The sequence below is a fragment of the Telopea speciosissima genome, chromosome 8 (assembly GCF_018873765.1).
Source record: "Telopea speciosissima isolate NSW1024214 ecotype Mountain lineage chromosome 8, Tspe_v1, whole genome shotgun sequence".
NCBI lineage: Eukaryota > Viridiplantae > Streptophyta > Magnoliopsida > Proteales > Proteaceae > Telopea > Telopea speciosissima.
In genome coordinates this window covers 4,507,527-4,519,836 of record NC_057923.1, presented here as the reverse complement: position 1 = coordinate 4,519,836, position 12,310 = coordinate 4,507,527, and the positions used below count along the sequence as shown (strand labels likewise).

The 12,310-nt window shown below is 38.5% G+C and overlaps 1 protein-coding gene across 2 annotated transcripts in view; it reads right to left on the bottom strand.

Moving 5' to 3' along the window:
* LOC122671777 (endoplasmic reticulum metallopeptidase 1) overlaps nucleotides 1-12,310 on the bottom strand; it is a 33,811-nt gene that overhangs the window by 13,590 nt on the left and 7,911 nt on the right. For both annotated transcript variants that reach the window (XM_043869205.1, XM_043869206.1), the window contains exons 7-12: nucleotides 6,822-6,910; nucleotides 5,414-5,553; nucleotides 5,133-5,295; nucleotides 4,807-4,942; nucleotides 4,501-4,597; nucleotides 2,825-2,954 (exon numbers count right to left, since the gene is read on the bottom strand). In XM_043869205.1, coding sequence (XP_043725140.1) covers nucleotides 2,825-2,954; nucleotides 4,501-4,597; nucleotides 4,807-4,942; nucleotides 5,133-5,295; nucleotides 5,414-5,553; nucleotides 6,822-6,910 — 755 coding nt within the window. The remainder of the gene's footprint in view (nucleotides 1-2,824; nucleotides 2,955-4,500; nucleotides 4,598-4,806; nucleotides 4,943-5,132; nucleotides 5,296-5,413; nucleotides 5,554-6,821; nucleotides 6,911-12,310) is intronic.

The following is a 12,310-nucleotide window of genomic DNA, read 5'->3' as shown; positions in this document are numbered from 1 at the left end:
AATTATCATGAAAAGAAGATGCAAATTTTAGCTGGACAAGCATGTGCAGGTTAGTCAAGAAGTAGGAGACAAAAAGAACTATCAACAAGATAAGATGAGGCCAACAAATGGGGAGCAGGTGGATGTTAATTAATGTCTTTATTACTCAAACTAACATTTCTATCAATAACTGCAACCCCAAACGCCCCTCCCAAAAAAAAGGAGTGATACAGAATTAGAAGCACTATGGGTAAATTTAACTTAAGTTACGAAACAGAGGAAAAAACACTGGACTTGTCAAAGGAGCAGGAAATTGTGTCATATGAGCAGTGGGTTGGGCCCTAGATATTGGAAAATTTGGGACTTATTACAAAGTTTTAACTTTTAAGATTGAAATTAGGTATAAAGAGAGAGATTTGTAGTCCAAAACATAAATGGATAATTTCCCTTATTTATTGCCTCTAACATTGATACATAATTACAAGGAAACAACAATACCTAGAAAAGGGTGCAGAGGAATAAACCCAGAGTTTATAATATCAAATCCACATTTATAGGTAACTGGATTTTCTCAGATATGAATACAAATATAAAATTTAAAGAACTCACTACCACCAATTCAGACAAATTAAATCTGTTGTGAAGGATATAGGTATTACAGGAACATGAAGTGCCTCTCAAATAGTCAAATATGACTATTCAAGACAGCATAGAAACAGTTGGACCATCTAGGAAGTCACAGAGGGTTTTGAGTTGAAGCTAACAAGATCTGAACATCATTGATTGAGCGGACTGAAAAATAAACTTGGATCTCCAGAAATCTGACTGAAGAGTGGTGAAATTGAATTTCACCAGAAAATAAGCTTGATTGATTTAATAAATAATGAAATCAGAGCGTTTAATAACTCCTCCAATCCACGTAGTGACAACACATCATTAGCTTAAGGCCCGCCTGGTTGTGAAGGATTACACTCAAATGTATGGTGTGGATTATTTCGAGACTTTTTCACCAATTGCTCGCCTCTTAATTTGGTCCATGTTCTTATTTCATTAGCTGTCAATCTTGAGTCTTGACTGGCCTTTCTATCAGTTGGACATCAAGAATGCATTTTGTATTGTGATCTACAAGAGGAAGCGTATTGGGAGCAATCTCCAGGGTATGTTGCTCAGGGGGAGAATTCACAGAGAGTATCTAAACGACACAGGGCTATTTATGGATTGAAATTGTCACCTAGAGCCTAGTTTGACAAATTCAACGTGATTGTTACTAAGTGTGGTTTTTCACAATGTTATTTTAATCACTCACTCTTTGTTCGCCGGTGGGGTTCTAAGATGGTTATGTTAGTTATATATATTCATGACATTATTGTATGTGGTGATGATGCATTTAGTATTGCAGAGGTAAAATCTTTTCTCCATCAGCATTTTCAGATGAAAGACTTGCCCCCCCCCCCCCAACTATTTCCTTGGTATTGAAGTACTACGGAGTAAGAAAGGAATTAGTCTATCACAATGGAAATATGTATTGGATCTTTTGTCTGAAAGTGGTAGGCTTGCATCTAAACTAGTTGATACTCCTATGGATCCACACCAGAAGTTTGGAACAGATGATGGTGAAGATTTTGGTGATACACCTCACATTACCTGAATCACAAATGGCGAGCAACCTTGCAAACGCAACCTCCTTGTCAGGCCTAGGTAGGAAAACTTGTTAGCTTCTCTATTTCTTTTGTAATTGATCCTTGGTCTAGGGTTTACCAATTTACATCCCATCCTTGAATTGTTTGGATTGATCTTCCTGGTATACATCGCACCTTATGAATGTCTGGCTGGGCAGCATAGGTGTGATAGGAGAACAAAATATTGAGGTTTCAAGAGTGGATGCTTCAGTTTGAGATCTATAGCAAGTTATAGATGCATATCCAGTTCCTAGGCCCACAGCCGGGCGCCGGTGGATGACTCAAGTGCCCCCAAACCCCGCGAAATGGTCGCCTATTATACAGCTCACTAACTCTGCCTAGGGTGGGGGTACCTATTGTTCATCGCGTAGCTGCTCCTACAGTCGAGGTGGTCTAGAACCACCCCTGTAGTTTTGTTCATCTGTGCAAGGCCGGCTTTCGAGCCCCTTATCTAGTAAGGGTGCTTGAGCGCTGGCGCGGCTTTTTGGCCAGGGGAAGAGGATTCACCATGACATGAATTTTCGGCCATGCCAAAGATCAAGAGGCTGCTTCAATCCCTTTAGAATTGCATGCATGCAAGGTCTCTGCCAACAAACATTCTAGCCCCTGATCCATCCCCAGATTCAATTCATGTATTTAAGGTCAATCCCTACCCTATGACACCAAAAAAATGGGCCGAACTTCTAAGCCAAGCCCACCTGCCCACACAAGAATGGCACATCCCATTGTTTAGGGTTTTCTCTGCCATGCATATGCAAGAACAGTCAACAAATGTCAACTTCAACAAGAGCCTATCAGCTAAACTGTTTCATGATTCCAGCTCAGTCAATATACAGCTCACAGCTGATCGGAAATGTGTTGAGATAAAGGGACTTGGGAGGTATAGAGGTATAGTCCCACATCAGTTATTTGGGACCTTGGATGTGTCTTAATATACCTTCGGGCCATCTCCACCTAATGCCTTAAGGTTTTGGGTTGGATCCCCAAGTGATTTTTTATGGGCTTTCTCACTTTATTTAAGTTATTATGCAAAGGCATCAACAATGTATATCAACAAAATGATCCACAAGAACCAAAAGTAAATGTTGTTAATTATTTTAAAAATGACATTCTATAAATTTGAAATGAATAATGAGAACCTAAGCAGTTCATGTTGAAAAATGTACCTCTTCTGGTATTTTGAGAACAGAAGATTTTTGAGAAAGGGAAAAGCGTCTCCATACAATTCCCGGGATCAACAAACCAGCCAGTGAGCAGGGGGCAAACATCAAAAAAGCCAAATGTGGGTGAGCAAACCTGCAATGAATAGTCTGTCACCTCACCAGGAGTCACAAATTTAATACAATCATAATCCATGGTATAGTTTAAGTCCAAGCAAAAGTATCAACACATATGTGGCCCCCCCATACTAACTTCCCTAGCCCTTTTGGCTATAGGTAAGACCTTATATTATTGTTCTTGATTGGATAACTAAACTGAGATAATTCCAAGCATTAAAGGGAAGTACATGGGAGGCTTTACAATACCATGCTTAAAACATGAAAAGAAAGTTGATGGTTTACTTGAATTATGCTGAAACAACAATTTCATTTAGCAACATATTTCATATCATTGACAAAAAACATGGGACAAAGAAGAATATATGGTTATGGAATGTAATTTTAGTTAAAAAAAGAGCAGCAATGAGGGGTTCTTTAAGATTAACTATCAAGAGATAATTCGAGATGATCAACACTTTTTTCTTCATTCAATTAGAAATGAGGACGCAAAAATTGCAGTGTCACTAACAGGATTATAGTGGAGCAGACGAAGCAAAACAGGAGCTGAAGCGTGCATGATCAACACATTCCAGAAAACTAAAAGGCTGAATATATATGATGGCTATAAGATCAACGCTGTTGTGCAGATCTAAGTGTTGGGCTGCAAAGAAATAAAATAAAAATAAGACGCATATGGCTAGGATGAGGATTTTAGGATGAGTGTCAAGGTTAGGAAGGTTAGCTTCAGAAACAAATGCATATAAGGGAACTTGGAAGTTATCCCATTAGGTAACAACATGAGGGGAAGTTGATTAAGACGGTTCAGCCATGAATTAAAACCAAAGAATACACTGGGATGAGCTATAAGTGTAAATTGAAGGTGTTAAAAAGAGCAACAGTGTGCAAATATGACCAAGATTGAAGAGGTGAGAGATGAGTGCTTAAAAAATAAAACAGACATAACCATGGGCAAAAAAGATTCATGCAGCTGACCTCCAGTGGTCAGTGAAAGGCCGCGTTATTCCTCTAATAAATTTCGTTTCATGACTTATTCCAACCAACCTCCCCCCCCCCCCAAAAAAAAAAAAAAGCAGGATAAGGCTTAGTTGAGTTTTCTTGTAATTTGATGTAATACTCCAATTGTTGTAGATGTTAGAGGGAATCTACTAATAACTGGGAGAGCTCGTCTCTGAATAGGATTAAGTATTATTTAACTATTTTCAACAGAGAAGGCCGCGTAATTCCTCTAATAAATTTCGTTTCATGACTTATTCCAACCAACTCCCCCCCCCCCCCCAAAAAAAGCAGGATAAGGCTTAGTTGAGTTTTCTTGTAATTTGATGTAATACTCCAATTGTTGTAGACGTTAGAGGGAATCTACTAATAACTGGGAGAGCTTGTCTCTGAATAGGATTAAGTATTATTTAACTATTTTCAACAGAGAAGGAACAGTTCAAAGTTAAACCCTATAATTCAGAATACAGTCAATCTACAGGGAAAAAAAATTAGAAATAACAAAAATTGCATATGGTAACTGCAATATTCAATAGAGACGAGTACTTCACAAAGAAATAAACCCTTACCAGCTCATGGCATAACTAGAGAAAAGTAATCTCATGATGGCAAAGACAATCGGAAGAATAATTGCCAGAATAATACCAATGGTGTGGAACAGCATTCCTGCAAACGAAAAGGCCAAGAACCAAAATACACAGTTGTATTCCTTAGATACTTTTGAAAACCTCTAAAGTATTTCAGTAAAAATCATTGGGGTTAAAAGTATAAAGAACTAAATATTTCAGAAACAGGGCCTATATAAAAGTCTAGAGGTAATCAGAAGTCCAGAACAGAGTTGCGCTTTCAATACACTTTCAATAAAAACATTATACCTTTCATGAAGTCACAAAATGTCATGCACCAAGAACGCAAACCAATAATCGGTGAACGCAAAAAGAATGGCACAAGAAAGAAAACGATAATGGGGAGACTATGCAGCACCAAAGAGGCCCTTCTTGAATAAAATATCTGAAAGAAATAGAAAGAATAAGAACAGTGTTATTTATCAATTATCACTTGATTTTACAATTAAAAAATAAGCATAGATGGTAATCATATCTTGTAGCATCATTCTAACATGAAAATGAAAGAAGAAATGGAATACAAGATGTAAAGTTGGCCAACAAATGAAGCATAAAAAATGAATAATAAAGACTACCAGAAACCATGTAAGATAGTCAAAGAAAACAGCACGTTGATCCTCAATTCCATTTGTTTCCAATAGAGGTACTCTTTCATAGGTTTTTTGCAGTTTAGAAGAGCTCGAGAAGGCATTAATTAAGCTGAATAAATTCTCTCCACGTGCTTGCATACTACCAGGTCTGCTTCACAAAACTTTCAACATGTTAAAGAATATAACCAATTATTAAACTGATATTAAAACTTAACAAAAAAAAAAAAAAAAGAAATCTGTACCAAAATGGTACTAGTAATTCATACAATATTCTTTCCACTGTATCCTGGGATGTGTGGTAGAAATAACCATCAATGAGAAAGATGATATCTAGCCCAGGAATTTTGCCATAATCTTCAGCAAAAATTCTGTAATCAGTATCTCCTGGAATGATATGAAAAATATCCTGCATATATAAGCAAAAATCAATGGCAGTCTTCTCAACACCCAGAATGAGAATACAAATGTCATATAACCACCAAAGGAAAACTCATACAAAAGATAAAAACACTTGAACAATGCTGAAGAGAGAGTATAAATGGTGGAACTAAAATATTTGTTTCCTCATGTAACAAAACACAAAAGACATAATGGTCAACTCTTAAGAGCTTGGGGCAGTAAGAAATAGATTTAGAAGTGACTAAGAAAATATATAAGTATCACCTGGAATAAAGTTAAGTGTAACAATATCATATCTATAACCATAAAGAGTGCCTCAATAATCAAAATCGAGTAAACCAAAGCACCTGGTTATACACTCGATGCTGCAGAATTTGAGAACTATGATGAGACGTTAACAACAAAGTTATGCTAGATTCCAGAGAATGCTCAAAGAGAAAAAGGTACAGAGGTTTCCAAAAACACTGCCTATCTTCGGCCTTGATGGAAGAGCTGGTGCACTTGTCATGGAAAACTTTTGTCTTAGTTCTTACTTTTTATTTTATATAATATGTTTATGAGTTATCACACAGCAAGGGGTAGGACGAAGTTTCTCAACTAACTATAATTTTAGAATCCTTGCCAACCATTTCACAACTTCAAATTCCAGTGACCCCAATGGGTTTTCATACCTAAGCATTTACTCTCAATCATTTGCAGAGATAGAAATTGGCTTTAACATTGTTGGTCAAATTTAAGCTAATTTTCTGTTTCGAAAAAATAAAAGCACCAATTAATGCCTTCATACATTTCATTCCTCAACCAGTTCAATGGTAAAATAAAATTGGAACAAGGCTTTGTTAACTTGAGTTGTATTTCAGCAACCAACCATTAGACAGAGAAGTATTATTTTAACTATTTTAACTTTATTGACTATGATTAAATAAAAAGCTCCACAAAATTGATGCTCTTAAAAACAATTGGATCTGGGACATCAAACATGTGCTTCTCACTATTTGTGTCTAGTTAGCTTCACATCTTCAAATGATTTCCATTTGATTTGTATGATTGTCAGTATAACCTTGCAGAGAAAGGGCTAGTACTATAGCCGGAACTTTCTGCTGTCCCAGTTCGCATATATCCTATCCATAACATTGTCAGTTCATCAGCAATTCAATAGTTCAAGAAAGATATCTCATTACAACAAATATATAAAATGAAGCATATATTTATTATGAAGATCAATTCAAGTTGTACAGTTTTTGGAGAAAAAGATGTGAATAGTAAATGAAAAACCTGTGCTGTACTATGTGCCATCGGGTATATTGCAGATTGTGCATAGACAAGAGAAGGCCAAGACCCAGGTCCAGATTGGCAGACCAAATCTGTCAATAAATAAAATATGAATAAAGAAAGTTACCTCTAGCATTCTATTAAGAGGAAGAAGTGCTATGCTGAAAGGAGAGTGTATACTAGGATCTTACATGATACCGGAAAAAACTGGGACTCATGGAATATGAATAACATTCAAAACAATAAAATGCATTGTCACATATAATATAATGGGACATGTGATGGGTTCTGTCACATATCTAGTACTGGGATTACATATATGGATGCTATCTTTTTTTACATTAAAAAACAATTATCAGTGCAAAGTAAAAGTGATAGTGTTCATTCAGTTGAAGAAATTAAATAGAAGATAATGGAGAAGGAAAATAGGGGGAAAACAACTAACTGAACTGAGAATGAACTTCAGTTAGGTTGCATGTGAAAATAAAAGTTGCAGATAATTTTATCTTGTCTTGTTGAGATGAGAAACCCCTCCTCCCTTCTCCTTATCTTTTCCCTCAAACTTAAAAGGCAAAAGAGGAAATTAAATCCGCCTACCATTCCCAAATCCAGATATCCAGACTCTTCCCAAGGTATCTCGTGTCACTTCCCATGCAACAGAAATTAACACATACCTCAACATATTAGCATACCAAAAGCCAGTTAAAACTGTCATACTAAAACTTGCGTTAAGTGTTGGAGTCAGACTCTAAAACATTTTGAAGCAGATGTACCCACATAAAAATTCATTCAACACATATTAGTGTAAGAACACCCTCCCCATGCACACAACCAGTTGGATTTTAGATTAAATAAACAAATAAGAGAAGAAGGAGAAGTTGGAGGAGGAAGAAGAAGAGAGGAAGAGAAGAAGGAGACAAGAGGAAGGGAAGAAGGATATTTCGGTTGTAATGTGTGTGTTGGAGAGAGCACTCCACACATCTATATTACTTCAATGATATTAATGAAAAGTATTACATCCACCTCCCTATGGAGGCAATAGGTAAAAAAGGATGAAGAAGAGAAAATACATAATAAGGCAACTAGAAATAATTCTAGTTCCTATACTACCCTTATTACATAACTTCTAACACTCCCCCTCAAGCTGGAGAATAAATGTCGTGCATTCCCAACTTGCATAAGAGAGTACTAAACTGAATTGAGGTAAGCCCTTTGGTGAAGATGTCTGCTAGTTGATCACCAGTCTTCACGAAAGGAGTATAAATGCAACCAGATTCAATCTTCTCCTAGATAAAGTGTCGATCTACTTCAATATGCTTTGTTCTATCCTGTTGCACTGGATTGTGAGCAATACTGATGGCTGCCTTGTTATTACAATAGAGTCTCATAGGCCCTTCAATGTCAAACCCCGATTCTTGAACTAGTCCTTTAGCCAAATGAGTTCACACACTCCATGAGCCATAGCTCTAAATTCTGCCTCTGCACTGGGTCTAGCCACAACATGCTGTTTTTTGCTTCTCCATGTAACTAAATTACCTCCCACAAAGGTACAATAGCCTGAGGTAGATCTCTTGTCTGTAATGGATCCAGCCCAATCGGCATCAGTGAAACCTTCCACTCTCAAGTGATTGTGCTTTGCATACAAAAGTCCTTTCCCTGGAGAAGACTTCAAATATCTGAGAATGCGATACACAGCATCCAAGTGGCCACTCTTGGGGGCATGCATGAATTGGCTCACTACTCCCATGGCATAAGAGATATCTGGGTATGTCATAGAGAGGTAGATAAGCTTCCCCACTAGCCTTTGGTACTTTCCTGCATCAACAAGAGTAGGACCACAATCTTCTCCTAATTTGTGATTCTGCTCAATAGGAGAATTTGCTGGTTTGCAGCCTAACATCCTTGTTTCTGTCAGCAGATCAAGAACAAACTCCCGTTGACATATATTGATTCCTCTCTTAGTCCTTGATACTTCAATTTCTAAGAAGTACTTCAAGGGACCCAGGTCTTTGATTTCAAACTGTTGAGCCAAGTAGATTTTCAGTTTATCTATCTCAGTAGTATCATCCCCAGTGACCACAATATCATCAACATAGATAATGAGGGTTGTGATGATACCATTGCCCCACTTGGTAAAGAGAGTGTGATCAACTTGACTCTGGGAATATCCATTCTTCAGAATGGCCTGCCGGAAGCGTTCAAACCATGCCTCTAGTGACTGTTTGAGGCCATATAATGCCTTTTTAAGGAGGCACACTTTCCTTCAGCTGAAGGTATTTTGAAGCCTGGTGGGGTTTGCATGTATACTTCCTCTTTCAGTCGCCATGAAGAAAGGCATTCTTCACATCTAACAGATATAATGGCCAATCTTTATTGGCAACCAATGATAAAAGAATTCTTATAGAGTTGTGCTTAGCCACAGGAGTAAATGTCTCCTGATAGTCAATTCCATAGACTTGACTGTACCCCTTGGCCACCAACCTTGCTTTATATCAACAGTACCATCAAATTTATACTTGATTGTGTAGACCCATCTGCATCTAATTGGGACACGTCCCCTGGGAAGGTCCACCAATTACCAAGTACCATTATTCTCAAGTCCAATCATCTCCTCAGTCATAGCTTGTCTCCACTTTGGGTCAGACATAGCATTTGTAACATTCTTAGGAATAGAAGCAGTAAAAGAACAGCAATTAAGGCAAGATCTGTAGGAGAAAGAGCATCATAGGAGACAAACTGGGCTATAGGATTAGTATAAGTTTTTTTCCCTTTTCTAACAGCAATAGGAAGGTCTAAATCAGATGGAGTAGAAGGGATGTCACCTGATGGAGGAGAATGAATCTCAGGATGTGGATCCAAAGAGGATTCTTGGTAGGTCTTCTTACTACTTTTCAAGCTTTCACCTGTTTTGTACCCAATGTGGTAATCCTTCTCCTTACCATTCTCATTACCAAAAACACTTTCAACAACCAATTCTGTTTCACCACCTGATTGATCATCAGGTTCAACCACATCCACAGTCCTGTGTTTGCCAATATCAAGCATAAAAGGAGAGATAGGTAGAGGAGAATGAAGGAAATGAAGAAAATCCTCAGCAGCCTGTTCACTTCCACCACAATTCTCCCCCTGAAGAGGATGCTGAGAAGGGGCAAAGAAAGGGACAGATTCAAGGAAGTTGACATCTTTGGAGATAATGCACCTTCGAGAAGAGGGATGATAGCACTTGTAACCCTAGGAAGTAGAAGAGTACCCAAGAAAGAGGCACTTGAGAGCTTTGGGATCAAGTTTAGTGCGAGTAGATTTGTTAACATGTACATAACAAACACAGCCAAAGACTTTAGGAGGAAGAGAGAAAGTAGAAGCCTGTGGAGATAAGATGTCTAAGGGAGATCTAAAATCAAGAAGTTTGGTAGGCATGCGATTGATGAGAAAGGAAGCAGTGAGAAGAGCAGCAGGCCAGAAGGTCTAGGGAACATGCATGCCAAACAAGAGACTACGGGTGACCTTCAATAAATGGCAATTTTCCCTCTCAGCAATCCCATTGTGTTGGGGTGTGTCAACACATGCTAGCTGATGCATAATGCCATTATTAGTAAAGAAGGTTTGGAGGCCACCAAACATGTAATCTCCCCCTTTATCAGACCGAACAACTTTAATTCGAGTATCAAACTGAGTAAGAATCATTTGATAATAATTCTTAAATGCATCACAAACATCACTTTTATGTTTCATAAGAATAGTCAAAGTAGCTCGAGAAAAGTCATCAACAAAGGACACAAAGTAACGATGGTCGAATAAAGGAGTAGGGGAAGGTCCCCAAACATCAATATGCACAATATGGAAAGGCGCAAAAGTTCTATTACCATGATATGGATAAGAAGAACAAGAGTGTTTGGCAAACATACATGGCTCACACTTAAAAACATGAGAAGAAGCAATAGAAGAAAATAAGTGAGGTAATTGTTTCCTCATTACAACAAAAGATGGATGGCCAAGAAGACGATGCCATAACATAATAGACTCCACAGAACTACTATCATTACGTCCACACATATAGGACTTAGCTGTGGGCAGAAAAGGCTAAAAAACGTAAAGGCCTTGCTCTGTTAAGAATAGTTGTATCAGGGGTATATATGTACATAACCCCTCTTTTATGTATTCTTTGTGTCATTTGTATAAGGCCAAGGACCTGTGTGTAATTATATATTCTTTTCAATATAAGCATGTTAGTCTCTTGTTTTGAGACATAACACACCAAACCAAAATCGTGGCTGCTCTCTTGGAGTTTCGTCTCTTCTTCTTCTTCCACTCTAAAAGCTAACATGGTATTAGAGCATTGATCCTGCTGTTTGCAAATGTTCAAAGGAAGTTTGGAGCATGAAGAAGGATTTCTCCTGTTCTCCGTATACACCAATAGCTCCCCCTGTTCTCTGTTCACCTGTGCACTAGGAGGCTCCCCCTCAACAACAGTATCCACAGAACTTTTCTTTCCCTTGTCAATCTGAAAAGGGGAAATAGGAATAAGAGAGGAGAAAGGAAATTAAACAAACTCGGGAACTTCTTCACCCTCAACACCACCACCAAGAGATGAACATGCTCCTCACGTCCACTACCAATAATCCTCTTCGTCACCAAATCCTAAAAAAGACAATGAGAAGGAAAAAAAAATGACACAACAATTTAAAGATTTTGTCAAATGACTCATAAAGAGAAGATTAAGGGTAAGGTTAAGGACATGAAGAACAAATGTAAGAGAAATAGATGATGTAACAGGGATACTACCCTTATCAGAGATGAAGGAAAGGGAGCCATCGGCTACCCGAACCTTATCCTTACCAGAGCAAATGGTATAGGAATCATAATGATGGGACGTACCAGTCATGTGGTTAGTGGCACCAGAGTCAATGACCCAAGACTGGGCGGTAATAAAAGCTGAGGTAGAAACCTGCAAAGCTGAGGATGAAGAGGAGCTAGCCACTGTGGGTGTAGAAGATGTGCTCACCTGTCATGACCCTACGAAACACTGCCAAAGTAGAGTCATCCTATGAAGCATCTATCTCAGTCATAACAGAGTGTACACCTCGAGCTCCCCCTCTACGGCCACCACGAACACCACCTCGTGTACCAAGAGGACAGCCATGAAGAGTCCAACATCTATCCTCGATGTGCCCAGATCTCCCACAATGATCACATTTAAACCTGTCTTTGCCACCTCCACTAGCACCACCTATCTCTACTACTTTGTCTTCCCCATGGTTAGGCCCTTGGCCTCTACCACCACCAGGGTGTCCCGGAAAGAGGAAGAATTGAGAGCTGATCTCTCAAGAGATGATGCTGGAGCTGGTGTCATAGCAACACGCCGAGTCTCCTCACTCTGTAAATAGCTACAAACCTCATCAAGAGATGGAAGAGGGGACCGACCTAAAATCTGGAGCCTGATTGGCTCATAATCAGGGTTCAGCCGTTCAGGCCACCAAGTAAGGTAAAGACAC